Source organism: Grampus griseus (genome assembly GCF_964374135.1).
Source record: "Grampus griseus genome assembly, chromosome: 2".
Classification (NCBI taxonomy): Eukaryota; Metazoa; Chordata; class Mammalia; order Artiodactyla; family Delphinidae; genus Grampus; species Grampus griseus.
This window is the reverse complement of record NC_139018.1, coordinates 64902040-64917541: the sequence shown is the minus strand read 5'-3', so window position 1 is coordinate 64917541 and position 15502 is coordinate 64902040. Positions and strand designations below refer to the sequence as shown.

The window sequence follows — 15502 nt, the reverse complement described above, 5'->3', positions numbered from 1 at the left end:
ACAAATATTTTAACTTCAGAAATGCTATCCGATTTATCTTTTCATTAATGTACTCGTATCAAGTAGAGGATCTTTATTTTTAGTGGAAGGCAAGGCAGTATAGTGAATGAGTCTGACTGTCTCATTCATGAGTTTGAATCGTAACTTCATCACTTGCTAGGGTCAGGCATATTGCCTAACTTCGCTAAGCCTCAATTTCCTTGTATGTAAAATGTGGATAATAATATAATTACCTCAAATGGTGCTTGTGAAAATTAAAAGAGACAATACATGCAAACTGCTTAGTACATAATAAATGTAAGCTAATTAATAAATGTAAGCTCTTATTGTTGTACTGTCTTGACCAAAACCTTGTCTATCGTGTAATTTGCTTTTATGTGGAGGAATACAATGTGACTTTTGAATTGTTTTCAGAAGCCACTAAATCAGAGGAGGTGGTTGGGTGCTACCCATAGTTTCTGACCGGTGGGGCTGTGAAAATAGATCAGGAAGCATGGAATCCAAATTTCATGCACACGCACACAAACACATATTCCCATAGCGATACATACATATATGTAAATACATGTATTTAATATATACATATATATTAAATACATATATATGTATGTTATGCATATATAACTCTGAAAAAGTTCAGTATTTTAAGAGGCTGAAATTATTCCTGAGATTTGAGGCAGTGTATTTTTCTACCTGAATTTTACATGCTTCTTCCACCTTTCTATATTTAAAAATTACGACATTAGTTTAATGTTGCCCCATACCTTGTTCCCAGTGAGGATTCCCTGTATTTCCAAATTCCTTTGTAAATACCACTAATCTTTAAAACTTCTTTTTTGGGGCAAGCAATACTTGTGCAACCTACCTGGTTAAAAATAAATGAATAAAGCAAAACACAAGACAGGAGGATGATGGAACATATAAAATGCACTTGGATTGCAAGAATTTGAAAACAAATCTCTTCTCAATTTAAGTGGTATCTTGCAGTTGGAGTCCATGATGATTTGCACCATTCATCAAACTGAAAATGAAGCCCTCCCTTTGAAAAGTGGACTAAGGTTTCAGGAGTTACAGATGATGTGCAGCATCCTTCGTCCTCCTCCCCCACCCCCTCTTCTTCTTTTCTTTCCACTTCAAGAGTTGTAGTAGAAACTAGATCTATCAAATAAAACTTTAATACAGAGTTTTGCAAAACAAGGATTACAGTTTGTAAGGCTTCAGCCTGTAAACATTCACCCATAATATATTGACTTGCCCTATTTGTTCTAACACAATAAGCACTGGGAGTGAGGAGAGAATAATCCTCTATTAATTAGCAAATTATTGATGTCCATAGGAGTGCAAGTGGCGATTTTACTTACTCTTCATATAAGAACTCTTTTTTTTCTCTTATTCCATGACAATTTTCATTCCTGTTCAGCTATTTAATAATCATGCTGATTTAATCTCAGTCACTACTGAATCCAAAAAGATGAAGTCAACATCTCATAAAATCAACATGACTTGATTTTACGTATAAATGTAATGCATCTTGATCAAAACGACAGAGACATAAGGAAGTTCCTGGAATAAGGGAGAGCTTGTGGTCTTAATTCAGACCTTTCATTTGTTCGTGTATAATGCAGTAAAGGTCTTAGGATTGTGTTAAACATGAAGGAAAAAGTGGTCTTAAATTTGGTCATGTGTTGCTTTGCATCAGATGCCTTATTAACTAAATCCCCACGATGTATACTTATTAACCTATTTATATATTTATTTTTTTCTGCAGTCCCTGGATGGCTTTGTATTTGCACTAAATCAAGAAGGAAAATTTTTGTACATTTCTGAAACAGTCTCCATCTACCTAGGCCTCTCGCAAGTAAGTAAGACAATTTGATTCTTGACAGCAGCTGTGAAGGCTCCTTCAGCCTCATGTCTTTCCTTCTTCAGCAGATACTCTCTTTAGCGTGAATTACCCAATTTATTCTTTCAATGGCTCTACCTGACTCTGATCACGAAGTCAATGAGAAAATTGTATGTCAGTTCGGAATGTTCAGAATCAACCTGTGCTCAAAACTTTAGTCCCCCTCCCCACCCCCCAAGGATCATTATTAATTTATTGAGAACAAATGAAGTTTCTTCCCTTGGTTGTTTTGAACTTTGAAACCTCTGTGCCCGGTAGGAGAGGGACACACTAATAGTGCTTCCCTTGTGTCCTATTACTGGATGTTTATGGAGGACCCTGCATTGTCCTGGGAGCTGACACAATGACAGGGAGTCATTTGGAGTCAAGAAATGCTGAAAGAGACCATTAAAATGTGTTGCAGGGAGGGTTCCTGCAAGGACGTATTTTGCTGCCTTTGCAAATATTTCCTAATGCGGAAAGACAATTTCATAAAGTAGGATGATCTTTCATTATTTGCGGTTTAATTACCCACATGTGTCTGTCAGAGGTGAAAAGAAAAGAAGATGGAGGCAGATGGGGCAAGGGAAGAAATCCTAGATGTCAGTTCTTGAGATTCCCCTGGAACACAAAAATTTGACTTTCGTTGGATTCCCAGACACAGGCTGCAGCTACAGAATGCCAAAATACCCTGAAGAAAAGTTTGCAGTTCCACTAATTATCCAGATGTTTTCTCCATAAAAAGGCTAAACATCTGGGTATCTGTGCCCACACAGGTGATTGGCTGAGCTCGACCCTTTTCATCTGGTGGTTTGGCACGAGAAAAACACAGCCTCGGTGGGAGGGATTTTGTATGTATGTGATGATCTGCCAAGCTGGATAATCTACTTCTCATTCAGTTTCCCCTTTGAGCTAAAGATGGAGATAAGATTTGTCTCTCTCCTCTTAGGCAGGACGCACCCTAAACTCACGGCTTCTGAGAGTTGGCACTGCTCTAAGGAGGCAGCCAGCATGGTTGGAACGTTTTGGCCGTTAGTGAGTTTGCTGGGTAATAGCTAAATCAAGAAAGACATTGGGAAATAATAGAGAGACATATCTGGCATTTGAGGAGGGTTGGGGGAGGAGGAGAAACACTGCCAAATTTAATTATTTGCTTTTGAGAATCCAAGCAGGGGGCCATTAACTCTTCCTTTAAGGACATGCAAGCTATTGGCTGTAGTGTATCTAGCAATTCTATTTTATGTAAACTTGAGCAAACCAAATGATAGAAGCTGGGCTACCGTCAACTCGATATTAGTATTCTTGCGTCTTGTTGAAATCTCTGGTTTTCTAATGGCTTTTAATAGACTGTAAGCCTTGTCTTAATCTGTTTGGGACCTAGAATTGAGAATCTCCAGTGTTGAAATTGGTGCGCCACCATATTAATACTGTACAGAACTGGAAACCCCACTGTTTGTTGTTCCGCAATGCCCGTATTCATCTGTTTTGTGCAGACTATCCAACAAAGTTTAATAAGCCAGTGAAGAAGAAGGATGAATAATTAGTTTAAGCAGGTAAATGCTAATTAGGGAACTCCCGAAAAGCATCCATTATATACTCGCTCAAAACACATTTTACAGCCCTGGTTAGTGCTGTAATGCAAATTCTGTCAAGGCAACTGCATTTTCTGTAATTGAGATGTGTACGTTTGCTTTGCATAACAGATGGCTCTGTATGCTTAGAGTGATAGCTAGGAAAATAATAATTGCATTATTCTGGCCAAAAGAATATTAGCTCTTGGGTCTTGGCCATTTCAGTCAGTCCTCCTGCCAGCACAGCATATGCACATATATGGATTGGATTTTCAAGGAAATTGATGCATCTGGAATAGTGTGGCCATCTGAAATATCATCTGTTCAAGAAAAATTTGGCTTTAACCCTGTGCTGGTTTCTCCTTAAAAAGCAATAGATTCCACTGCTTCTCTACTGTGGCGTCAAGTCAGTCTTTTCCTAAAATCTGAGGCAAATCATTGAGGTTTCCATAGAATAAAGCAGCTGTGCAGACATGGTAGAGTAGCTGGCAACTTCCGTGCAGTCCTTCCCCACCTTTGCATGGGATGGGTTGTAAAGTGCATATCAATAGTCAGCGTCTTGACTCGCCCAGGGGTAGACGCTGGCCACAATGGGCTGTTGCCCTCTGTGGAGGTTGTGTCCAGTGTCGCCCAAAGGGTCCAATGCGCAGGTAGAGGCCGCGTGGTACGGGACAGAAGTCTTCATCTGAAGGCATTATGCAACTGAAATGATGAAGGGTAAATCACTACAAAGTGATTTTTGCATACACCAATGAGTGTATTTGGAGTTCTAAACAAATTTAGAAATAGTTCTGGGTTAACATGGAAATAATTTGATAGGGCATGGTGTGTTTTGAAATGCCTAAAGAATGAGGGGGAAAATCTATGCTAAAACTTTGGGAAAGGTTTTCCAACCCAATTAATGTTCTAAGTTCTAAAAAGGTAGTTGGGGGTCCTGAGACATAACTCTTCCCAAGTTTCTTCAGTGCCCTCTTTCAATTATGGGGTATGGGCTGCTCACTGGTGACATACAGTGTAAATGTACTCAAAGTTATTCAATTAAGTACCTCCTTAATCTTTTACACACACACACACATCCTTAATTAAGTGCAAACCAAACACTCTGCTTTTGTCCTACAACTTTGACTCAGTGGTTCTTCCATCAAATTCTAGACAGTGATAAGCAATCTCTATAGTTATTGTCCCTTCTTACCTTTTTAAACAGTGCCATTAAATCAAGAAAATGTGTAATTGTATCATCGTATCCAGTGAAATTGTTGAAGAATACTGCGAACGTGTCATTTTGTTAGAGCATAGCCGCGTCTGCATTTGTAACTCTCAAGATGTATCTTTCTCAGTTTTATTTTCTTTCAACATGTAAATAAATATGGTGGCTTTGAAACGGCTTATGTTCTCAAAGAATTAGGAGTCTTTTTTGGCTCATGAGAAACCTCAGTAGAGAAGCTTCTACCCAGCTCAGTTGTGTAGCATGAATACAGAGACAACCAGAGCAGGTTTTTACTGGGTGGAACTCCGGGTGTCTAGGATGCGTGCTTGCCACTTATTTTCTCTAAGATATTTTCATATTGTCATGATGATAGGAATGAAGCGTTCTATGATGATACATCTTCAGCAGCCCTTTGACTTTGCCAGGCATAATCATTTAACACCCAAGATATGGTTTCAGGTTGTAGAAAAATGCACTGTTGACTTGCATCCCTGGGTGCAAATGACTCCTAGGTACTCATTATGAGACCTTATCTTAAAGGAAGAAACCCAAATATCATTGCTGAGTTTGCTTTGCATGGAGATTAAATGACTTTTTATATCTGGTGATGGTGTCCAGAGCTGCTAAAGACAACTCTGCTCTTTACTTAAAATGGAATAGGCAAAAGTAAAAATGAACAAAGAAAACAGAGTGGTTTCCCTAATACTGAAAATGCGGCATGATGGTAGCCAGCTTTTATGAAACCTCTTCCAATGTGTTAAGCGGCTCAATCGCCAAAGAATCCAAAAGATACTTTATATGGTAAATAAAAAGCATTTCTACTTCCATAGAGGATTTAAAGCTTACAGAAATATTTATTTGTTGGTTTATAGCCTCCTCTTTCCAAAAAGGAAATAGCTTACATAAACATATACAATAAAAAGTAATGGCAAAATAGAACTAGGGTCTAAGGGAAAAAAAGATAAAAGTAGGTAATCTGTTACCTCGTAGTAGGAGAACACAATAAAGGCTTATAAGAAGGGATATAAATGGTCTGATAAAGTGTCAAAATTCCCTATGAGCTTCCTGGCAACCAAAGCAAAAAGAGAAACATAGCCAACCATCAAAAATAAGGAATGTATGGCTGAATCGCTTTGCTGTGTACCTGAAACTATCACAACATTGTTAATCAGCTATACTCCAATATAAAATAAAAAGTTAAAAAAAAAAATAACAGTTGCACAATGTTCAGAATGCCTGGGCTTCTCTCAGTGATGGCCAGTGTTTTAACAACCAACTTCCCAGTATTCCAGTAACAGTCAATTATGTTCTAACAGCGTATACCCTGTTTTTAACAACTAGATACCCAGCATGGTAGTTGTAGTTTTTATATCACCTGACACCCAGTTTCTTACAGTAGACATTGTCTAAATCCAATACTTTATCCAACTGATGCTGAGCATTTTTAATGTTCAACACAGAATGTTCTGGACAGCGGGTTACTCAATGGTATGAGAAAACAGTAAATACACTTGTTCTTGGTACACCGCCAAGCCCAGTGCTTCAAAGGGCAGCCATTGTCCCAACATGCTCATGTGATTCAGGGCTTGAGCCCAGCTAGAGGGTGCATTGAAAAAACTAAAAAAATAAAAATAAGGAAGTATCACTTCATAAGGAAAGGAAAGTTCTTCTGGGACTGAAATATTAAAATAAATCTCAAATACAATTTCTGTGGAGGCTAATATATGGATTATGACATATCGATTTGCTTCCATTGGAGTCCACATTCAGAACAAGGCTATAATGACCCATGAACACACATATCGCCAATCGCATAAGCCGGCAGAAGATTCTTCTCTCAGATGTTGGTATGCCAAAGATCATTTTGGCAATGATGTTCTGGCATCCAGGACTTACAATAGCATTAAATAGTTTGATGGTTTATGTGCTTTTGAATCAGCTTTCCCTAATCCATCCTCAAATCCTGCATTTTCTTTTAAATGCTGATGTGAAATTCAACATTTTATTTGCCAGAGGCAGAGGACATGGGTCTCAGTTAACCAGGGGATATAAATGGACTCTTTATCTTCTGAAAACATGTTATCTTGAAATTGGAGGGAGAGATGATGATTCGGATGCACGTCTATGCCAGCAAACTGTTCTCAAGTTAACATAGAGTTCTGTTTAAAACCTAATGGGTCCTAGAGCAGACTGGGAAATTAACAGATTTTTACATTGTGATACCATGAGGAAATACCCTAGAGCCAATTAAGCCCTCTCTTGAGATATACACTAATTACCCCCCATGACCTCCAGTGCCCAGCTTGCATATGAGTCACTTCTTTCTTCTCACAAAGTCCCCATCCTGCTAGAAGATACCTCCTTGCCATTGTAAGCCAGCTGGAAGGTAGCTGTCTACCTTGTAGATATGCTATCTACAAGGTTACACATTGGCTTGGTTCAAGGCAGCTTGCTGAAAGGGGTAGGGTGGCTGCAGCTATAAGAGCTAATAGAGGTGAAGGCAAAAAGGGGTAGATGGTCATTTTAAATTTTGTCTTTTTTTTAAAGCCATGCAGATATATTTACCATAAACTCCTTTCCCCTTCCTGTTGTTCATCTCCAGAGTTTAGGTTTCTCTGCATTTGTTATATAGAATGGCAAATAAAATTACAGCTACAGCATAAAAGTACAAGGTCAAATAAATGACAGAGCTCAGTCTATTTGTGAAGCTATTCTGAAAGGGAACCATGGTGCCAAATGCGGTTTATTTGAATAATAAAGAAGAATTAGATTCCCCTGATAACTTGGCTGAGGGCCAATAAATCACTAGAGGTTAAAGATGCTTTGCAACTGCCATGTCTTTCTTTTGCTTTTCCATAGTGCAGGCCTCAACTCTCCCATTCTATGTTTTTCAATGCAAATCAAGTTGAGGTTAGTATGTGGTTAATACTCTTTGCTTCCATGCTTGTGAAAGATATAGAGATAGAGATAGAGATAGAGATAGAGATATTTAGCAGGGTAAAAAAAAAAGAAGACATTAGCTTACAAGTTATTACTCTTGTTTGGCATCATCACATCCTATATAGCTAGAGTATAAAGACAAAACAGGTATTATTTCAACACGGCAGAGGGCTTATAATAATGGAGCCAAGTGTTAGCATTTCTTCAGTTGGTGTATGAAATTGATGCAACACTAGGATAACAGAGGTTCCTTTAATAAACGAATACACACAGCTCTCCAAATATTGCTTGGTGCCCCCCCTTTTAAAGTCAGTCAAGTAGGCATACCTTAATTTTTTAAAAAAAGAAAAATGTATCATTTTCTGCAGCTTGTGTTTTGTCATTATTGTTGGTTTTTAACCTCAACAAGTCTGCATTTTTCTCCTGTGCTAATCGTAAAAAGTTCATCACTTCTTGTGTAACAAAGAAAAATGCCCTTTTGAATGTGGAAGCTCTGAAGGTTTAGAGACTATTGAGAAAAAATAAGTATCAAAATAATTCAGAAACAGGACAAGGCACAGTGGCACATTATCAATTTACAACATTTAAATTGATAAATGCTTGGTGGTGAAGGCCTACAAGGGCACTTTGAAAAGCAAATAGCGACCTGGTGAAGAAATTGATTTCCACCCCCCCCCCCCGAAAATGACTGCATGATGCATCATTTGACTGCATGCTGTCCGAATGCTTGACAGAGATAATCTCAGCAATCCCACGGGTGACCTTATCGTTCTCACCAGGACAACTTTGTCTACGTTCTGACTTTGTGCATGTCAAGGTTCCTCCCGGCAGTATCCTTGGGGGAAAAAGTTCCTCTGTTCGATCCGGATATTGAACTGCTCGCTCTTTCCCCTATTCCTTCCACCCCACCCTCCCAAATAGGCAAACACACCTCTTTATTTCATCCATAATTATGAACGAGCCAGGCTGAAGAACGCGGCAGCTCTGCATGCTGGATCTTTGTGGAAACCCTCATTACTATTTAGTTTACAGAGTTCTAGGTGATAACCTATATTAGCGGGGATCTTTTTATCAGAAAGAGTAGAAAAATTCCCTCCTGTTCTTCTATAGTATGTTCCCGTCCTTAGCAAAATTGAAAAAGCTAGCCGGTTTCTTTCTGCCTTGTTCTTGCAAGGGATTTTTTTATTCCTCCCCTACGATCGTTACACAGAAAGCTTCTGAAACTGTTTGACTCCATACCACTTAGTTTCTAATAATGTTGTTCCCTCACCATCCAGTAATTCTAGGTTTTTCTCTTGTAACTTTAAAATTATTTAATACTGACATAAGCCCCAGAGAGCATGTCACAGTGGGCTGTTGAGCTTTGAATTGTCGTGGCAGCCTCTGTGGCAGAAATCTGATGGAATCCACGAGACTTCATCAGGACCACTGGTGTTTGGAAAATATGTTTCTGCCAGGGAGGAATAATTGACAATTTTTTTATGCTTAAAATATTTCTGTTGGTATATGTGGATGTGGATGTGTGCCTGTCTATTTATTTATCAGTGATCTTCCTGCCACACAGCTCATCCTTGATCATTACAATTCTCGATTAGCCATTTCTTGAAAGCGGCAAATACCCTGCCCGGGTTGGCACCCTGAAGCTACAGTCCCCACCAGCTCTGACACCCTCAGTTCACCATATTCAACCCCTTTTACCTCGTTCTTTCATCCACAACATTAATTCTGAGTGAACAAGACGTGCTTCCTTGCTTTTGACAAGATTTGCTGCAGTCTCATGCGACAAAAACCCAACACTCATTCCAGATTCAGAAAGTAGGATTTATAACAGCATTTTAATTTAATGTTGGATGTCGAACATATAAAGAGATCACAGTAGTACTAGAGCTGAAAATTGATGCCTTTTTTATTAGTGTCCTCTCAGAAGTGGGTGAGACGCTGTTTGTGCAATGGAGCACAGAGCAGCACAGTCAGATGAATGAGGATATGCTATCTGCAAGGAATCATATTTCAAGCCACTGTCGGCCTCTATTGATGTGCTCAGAGTTGAAAGGTTATGCTAGTAAATGCCACCCGAATTTCCAGCATTAGAAATCGGTAGAATAATCCGCTGGCTGTCACTTTATGCTCAGCCTAAATGCACTGCATGGGAATGTTTTACTTATTTTAACTCCAAATTAATTTCTTATTACTGGTGCATTGCTTTCTCTCTTCCATGCTTCCATCAGTTCCCAAATGGAATTGATTTTTAACAGGCCTTCAGAGTAAACCAAAACCTCCGAAACAAAATGAAAGAAATTTGAGTCATCATACGTGAGAATTATATTCTTTTTATTTATTCCTTTGAACATGTTTTATCAGGCATTGAGGCTGAAACACAGAATGTCAGTATGCAAAAAGGGCTTTTCTAGTTAGACTGAATTGCAGAATCACAAGACAATAAAAGGTAGGCTCACCTTTTTCAAATGTATAATTTGAAGACCTGTTACATTGCGTCTTAATTTCTGGAGGTAATGCGATCAAGAGAAAAAAGAAAATGCAGTGTCTTCATTTTGTGGGATCAAGAAGTCTAAAGTCAGAAAAAAATACTTTTTGAGGTGCTAGCTTGTTTTATTTATGTGGATAAAATGGTTTTTTCATATTCATTTTTAAAGTAGAGCACTAAGCAAAAGTAAGATGGAGGAGAAAATTTAGTCATCCTTCTAAGTCCGTAATTTATTCATTTTAAAATAATGAAACGGTGTTTTTCTGAATTAACCCATGTATTATTCATGCAGGCATTGGCAATGTAATGTCCCCAGTTTTCTGGAAAGCAATGTACATTTCTTTGCCTGACAAGCAGTATTTTCTATATGGTATTAACTTAATGGCTTATTTTATTATGCAAAGTTGGAAAGTAAAGATAATTTCTGTCTATAATGTGGTGCTTATGTAGGCAATATATGCAAAATAATACCTCTACACCTAAGCCTTCCTCAGTTAGCCTGGCCCCTAGGAGAGTGATGAGTGAGGGCAAACTGCTCAAATGAAGAATAAGAAATAACTTGACCTCCTGGGAAGAAGGTCATAAAATCATTAAATTCATGTGAAATCCAAATTTCATTCCTACACACACACATTCAATCTGTATTGGGTTTCAGCTCTTACATAAGAAGACATGGTTTTCATGACAGGAGTGACATAGCAACAATTTCAGTGATAATATCAGTTGGAATATAATAAGGAAATCGACTTTAGGTTTTTGCATAAGTTCTAGAACTAGGCTGATAACCTGAAAACTTATGCTGGTTTTAGACAACAAATGCCATGTGGCTTTTTATCCTTCTTATTCCGTCTGCCCCCTTTGGATGACAGCCCAGAGATGCAATCTCTTTTTCCTAAATAGTCATTTTTAAAGAGACTGATAGCAGTTGTTCCGGTGATTCAGAGCGTCTTTTGATGCGTATTTGTGTAAATAGGTGTCTATTCACACGCCTTTATACATATATAAATGTATAAAATTGATTTCTTTCTGATTTGGTTTTTGTGCCTTCTGCACTCTTATCTACAGATGTAAATAACTTCCCAAATGAGTCACTAAAACAGCAAACCAGGTTTTCCTTTGGTGTCTCCTCCCCTTTTCAGCCTCCTACAACTGCACATTTACCACATTCAATAATAAGACAAAAACTTCCGCTGACGCTGTTAATTTCGAATGTGCTGGCAGATTAAATCTATTACTTTCAAGAACTATGCAAACTTTTTGAGAGCAGAAGAATGTATGCAGAAAGAAGTTATCCCTGGGAAAGAAAAAAGCGGTTTGAGATTGGATGTTTTTAGGGCAAGGCAGGGCCCTTGGCAGAGATGACAAAGAATATCTATGAGCCAAGTGTGGCGTTTTGGTAGACCTCAGAAGTATGTCCGTAATAGCATTTGGGTATCATGTAAAGAGTCATAGACTGTGTTCAGCTTTTCTTCTAGGTTTGAGAGAAGCAAGTTTTGTATCAAGCAGCCCCCTCCCTTTTGGCCTCTCTCCCCAATAGGAACCTTGCTTTAGAACCACAGGTAATCCCTTTTAAGTAACGCTTTGCCAAGGAAACAATAGAAAATTGCCTCTTGATTAGGAAAGAGCTAAGGCTTTAAGAAGCAGACACATAAGGGATGGTTTCACAAGTTTTACTATCATTCTATAGCCTGTCTTGACTTTCAGGTATTTGTTCCTACCATACTTTATTAGATGCTTAGATCTGGTTAACCAAAGTCCTTAATTGTTAAACCAGATACTTTCAGGAGCTTAAAAACTTTTTAAAAATTGCAGAAAATGTGCTTGGCTACATATAGCAGAGACCCCGCGGAGTGTTTCCAGAAAACAGGAATGGTAGCGTTAGCTAGGATCTGGTTCTTTGCTATGAAAGGTACAGGCTTGCTTTGTTTTAAGAAATGTTGAGGCTAGCAAATTGCAAAATGACTAAATAAAGATTATTTGTATTACCAAGTGTTCCTTTAAGTGGTGAATTCCTTTCTTGCTTTTAAGTATCTATGAATAGAATCATTATCTACTTGAGAAATCAAAGTGGGGGGGCAGTGAAGGAAGGGGCAAGAGGCACAAAAATTAAAGTGTTCAGAGGCATTCCATTTGAAGATCAATCAGAAACAACTGTGCGGAAAATGAGATTCCATTGTTGGCAGACAACTTTTTAAGAGCAAGCAGGGCTCAAGGCTCCTAGTAAGCATGGGGATCTCCTAGCCTCAGTTCCCAAACTTAAGGGGAATGTTGTTTGCAGCCTGGTCAGACTGTTCATTCTAGTTGTCCAGGGTCACGTCGAAGTGCTTGCAGTGGAGGGTAGGAGTGCTTGTGATGTCCTGTCTGCATATCTGTTTGAATTTACAAAAGTCTGCACACCCGTCAGGACAGAAGATGAAAATTCAAGGAAAAGAAGAGGTAGACTGGGAACCAATTCCCTGAAATTATAAAAAGAAAAAGCATAATTTTTCTAGTTCATTCATTAGAATTGACATCACATGGTTTGCAAAGACCAAGAAAGGACCGTGCCATTTCACTACATTCAAAACCTTTTCACCTGAGCAGACAAGTAAATCCTGCACTGACTGGGATTCATTCAGCTCTTTAGTAAAAACACAGGCCTGCAACCTTGGGTGTAACATACATCGAAATTAGAAGAGTTGAACGGAAGATACTTTTAAAATGTCACAACTGCTCCCTGACATTGGATGATATGTTTATCCATTCATTATCACTGAGAACACCTGGGGCGGTGCTCAGGAAATCATATAGTGCCTTTTAAAATAATTATAAAAGAAGCATAAGATTAGCAAGCTGAGGGGAAAATAGACAATCCTGAATCATGATGTTACTAATTTTGATCTGTTTAGGGGCATCACAACAGTGTATTAAATGACTGCAACTGTCAGAGCTGAGTAGAGAGAATGCCAAGTACGACTCTTTGTACAAAGCAAATGTTTTCCTGGAGGTGAAATCCCAGCGTTAGTTTTCTGTTTATAACGTTAAGACACTCCACTGATGGTGTTTTCTGTTGCTGGTTTCTGGCTTGGCCTGCCTTTTATCTATCAGACGTTCTGCCTTGGGAGAAGCAGGAGAAAGCCCTCTGGACAGGGGTCCTGGAGACCTGGCTCTGGTCACCTGGCTCTGGCGTTGTCCCTGCTTCTGATCAGGCGAGTGAGCTTCGAAAAGCCTGGATCTTAATTTTTCTTAAGTGTGAAGTGAAGTGATTTCTCAGGCTCCTTCTTCTTTAAAAAATGTGCTCTGTGAAATTCATTCAACACTGGGCATTTTATCCTCAGCGCCAGGGTCGGGGTGGGGGAGGGGAGCCTGGAAGAAGTAGGCTATTTTATTTTTAACCTTCAAAGGAATTTAGTTGAGCAGATGCTACCCTGCACTAGTCAGAGTAGAAAAGAAATGATATGGCTTTTAAAGGGCACATCTAGCATATCTACTGGGGGTAAAGTAATTCTGGCAATGCTTCAAAGGATATAACTTTTGATGGCAAAGTGGGTAGGCTATGGAATGAAATCACATATGGCAGGCTGTCAAAGTCTCCTACACTTTCAGTACATTTATATAAGTGCAAATGGAGGCTGCTTAGACAGAGTCCCGAGCAATTTCCTGCTAAGACTGCTTTCAGATTATCTGATATTATTTGACTAAATTATCTCTGTAGAAGCTGAGGACAACTTTTATGATCAAATATTTTGAAATTAGTTTTCCTCGTTGGCAGACTATCTGAAATATGAATTGCTCTCGTTTGAGCACTTGAAATTGAAAGGCTTTGGTAATAGCAATTATATAAAAACAAGGGTACTGAAGTGCTGTATATCATGCTGAAGGGGATATGTTTATAGGTCAGTGATGTCAATAACTGTAGTTCTCCCAGATACCTAGCTGTTACCCTTTCATTCTGGGCTGATGCAAAGGACAGACTGACTTTCTTTTCCACAAGGGTGTTTCATTTTTGAGGATAAATTCAGATTTTATTGACTCTAGACATTTAAACATAGCCGATTTATATTTATTACATTTCCCAAACATAGAGTGTCCAAGAGTATAAAAAGTGTGAACACACTGACAATGTGTAGAATCCTAAACAATTATGTGGTGATTGACTTGTGTGCTCCTGATGCTGTGTCTGTGAAGTATTCATATCACTCTGGACCTTTTCTATTCATGTATATAGCCTCACAGTGAACAATAATTATAACTAACATTTATTAAGCCCTTACTGTGTGCCAAGTATTGTCCTAAGCACTTTACTACCATTAAAGTTTATAATCCTAACTATCGTTAGGTGCAATTACTATCCCCATTTTATGGATAAGAAAACTGAGGCTCAGAGAGATTAAATAGCTTGCCCAAAGTATTACAACTAGAAAGTGGCAGAACTAGCATTTAAACCTATCCCACTTTACCCCAAAGCACTCATTGTTAACCATTATTGTTATTGCTAGCTGCCTCTGGGAAGTTGTAGGTAATTAACAAGTAGAATTTTTCAATGTGTATGGGTTAAGAGAGGCTGAGACTTGGAGCAATTAACCGTCCTGTTTAGAACCATAAAATAGTTACTCTCACAATGCCAACGTCTATAAATGAAGTTCTGAAAACATCGGTAAAGTTACATATATATATTCAAAAACTCTGATAGTCAACATTAGAAATGTTCCAAAATTCAGTAGCAGGGCCCAGTAATAAATAATAAGGGTCTAAACCCAGAGTACCTAGGATATTCCCCACACATTTAATATATATTCATGCATGCCAGCATTCAGCCAATACTGAGTGACCCACATGTGTCCAAAATATAATAAAAAAAAAAACTGAGGTTATTAATAATTAAGGCATAGTTCCTGCCCACAAGAAACCAGTGTCTTCAAAGTGTCATAGACATGGTAACCAAGCTACAGTGTCCTATACATTGTAGGCCTCAAATATTTGAATAAATAATGAATGTCACATGTTCCAATAAAGAGATGCGCTATATAAACCACAGGAATAGAGAGTGTGGCTGACTAACTCTGCCTAGAGAAGTTTGCAAAGGATTTACCAAAGAAATGGCGTTTAGGTCAGGTGTTCATGGGCATTTTCCACTTGGAAAAGGGGAAGGTGATATTCCAGGCAAAGGGAGGCATACCTGCAAAGTCATTTCTTAAGGCAAGAGATGAGTCTGGGAAGTTAGGACTGGACCATATTGTAAAGGATGTTAGAGGAAGCTAAACAAATTTGACTTTCTCTTCCAGACCCTGGGAAACCATCAGATGTTTTAAAGGGAAAAGTGAAATAATAAATCTGTGCTTCAGAAAAAGTATTCTGGCAAAAGAAATTTAGAAGATAGATGTCAGTCTTCCAATTACAAGACAGATAAATAGCCCAGGAAAGAGACTTTTAAAAAA

General features: G+C 38.5%; 1 protein-coding gene across 12 annotated transcripts in view; it reads left to right on the top strand.

Annotated features, from left to right (window-relative positions):
• NPAS3 (neuronal PAS domain protein 3) overlaps window positions 1-15502 on the top strand; it is a gene marked incomplete at both ends in the record, with an annotated part of 867736 nt that overhangs the window by 621582 nt on the left and 230652 nt on the right. For all 12 annotated transcript variants that reach the window (XM_082647980.1, XM_082647981.1, XM_082647979.1 and 9 more), the window contains one exon: window positions 1769-1858. In XM_082647980.1, coding sequence (XP_082504106.1) covers window positions 1769-1858 — 90 coding nt within the window. The remainder of the gene's footprint in view (window positions 1-1768; window positions 1859-15502) is intronic.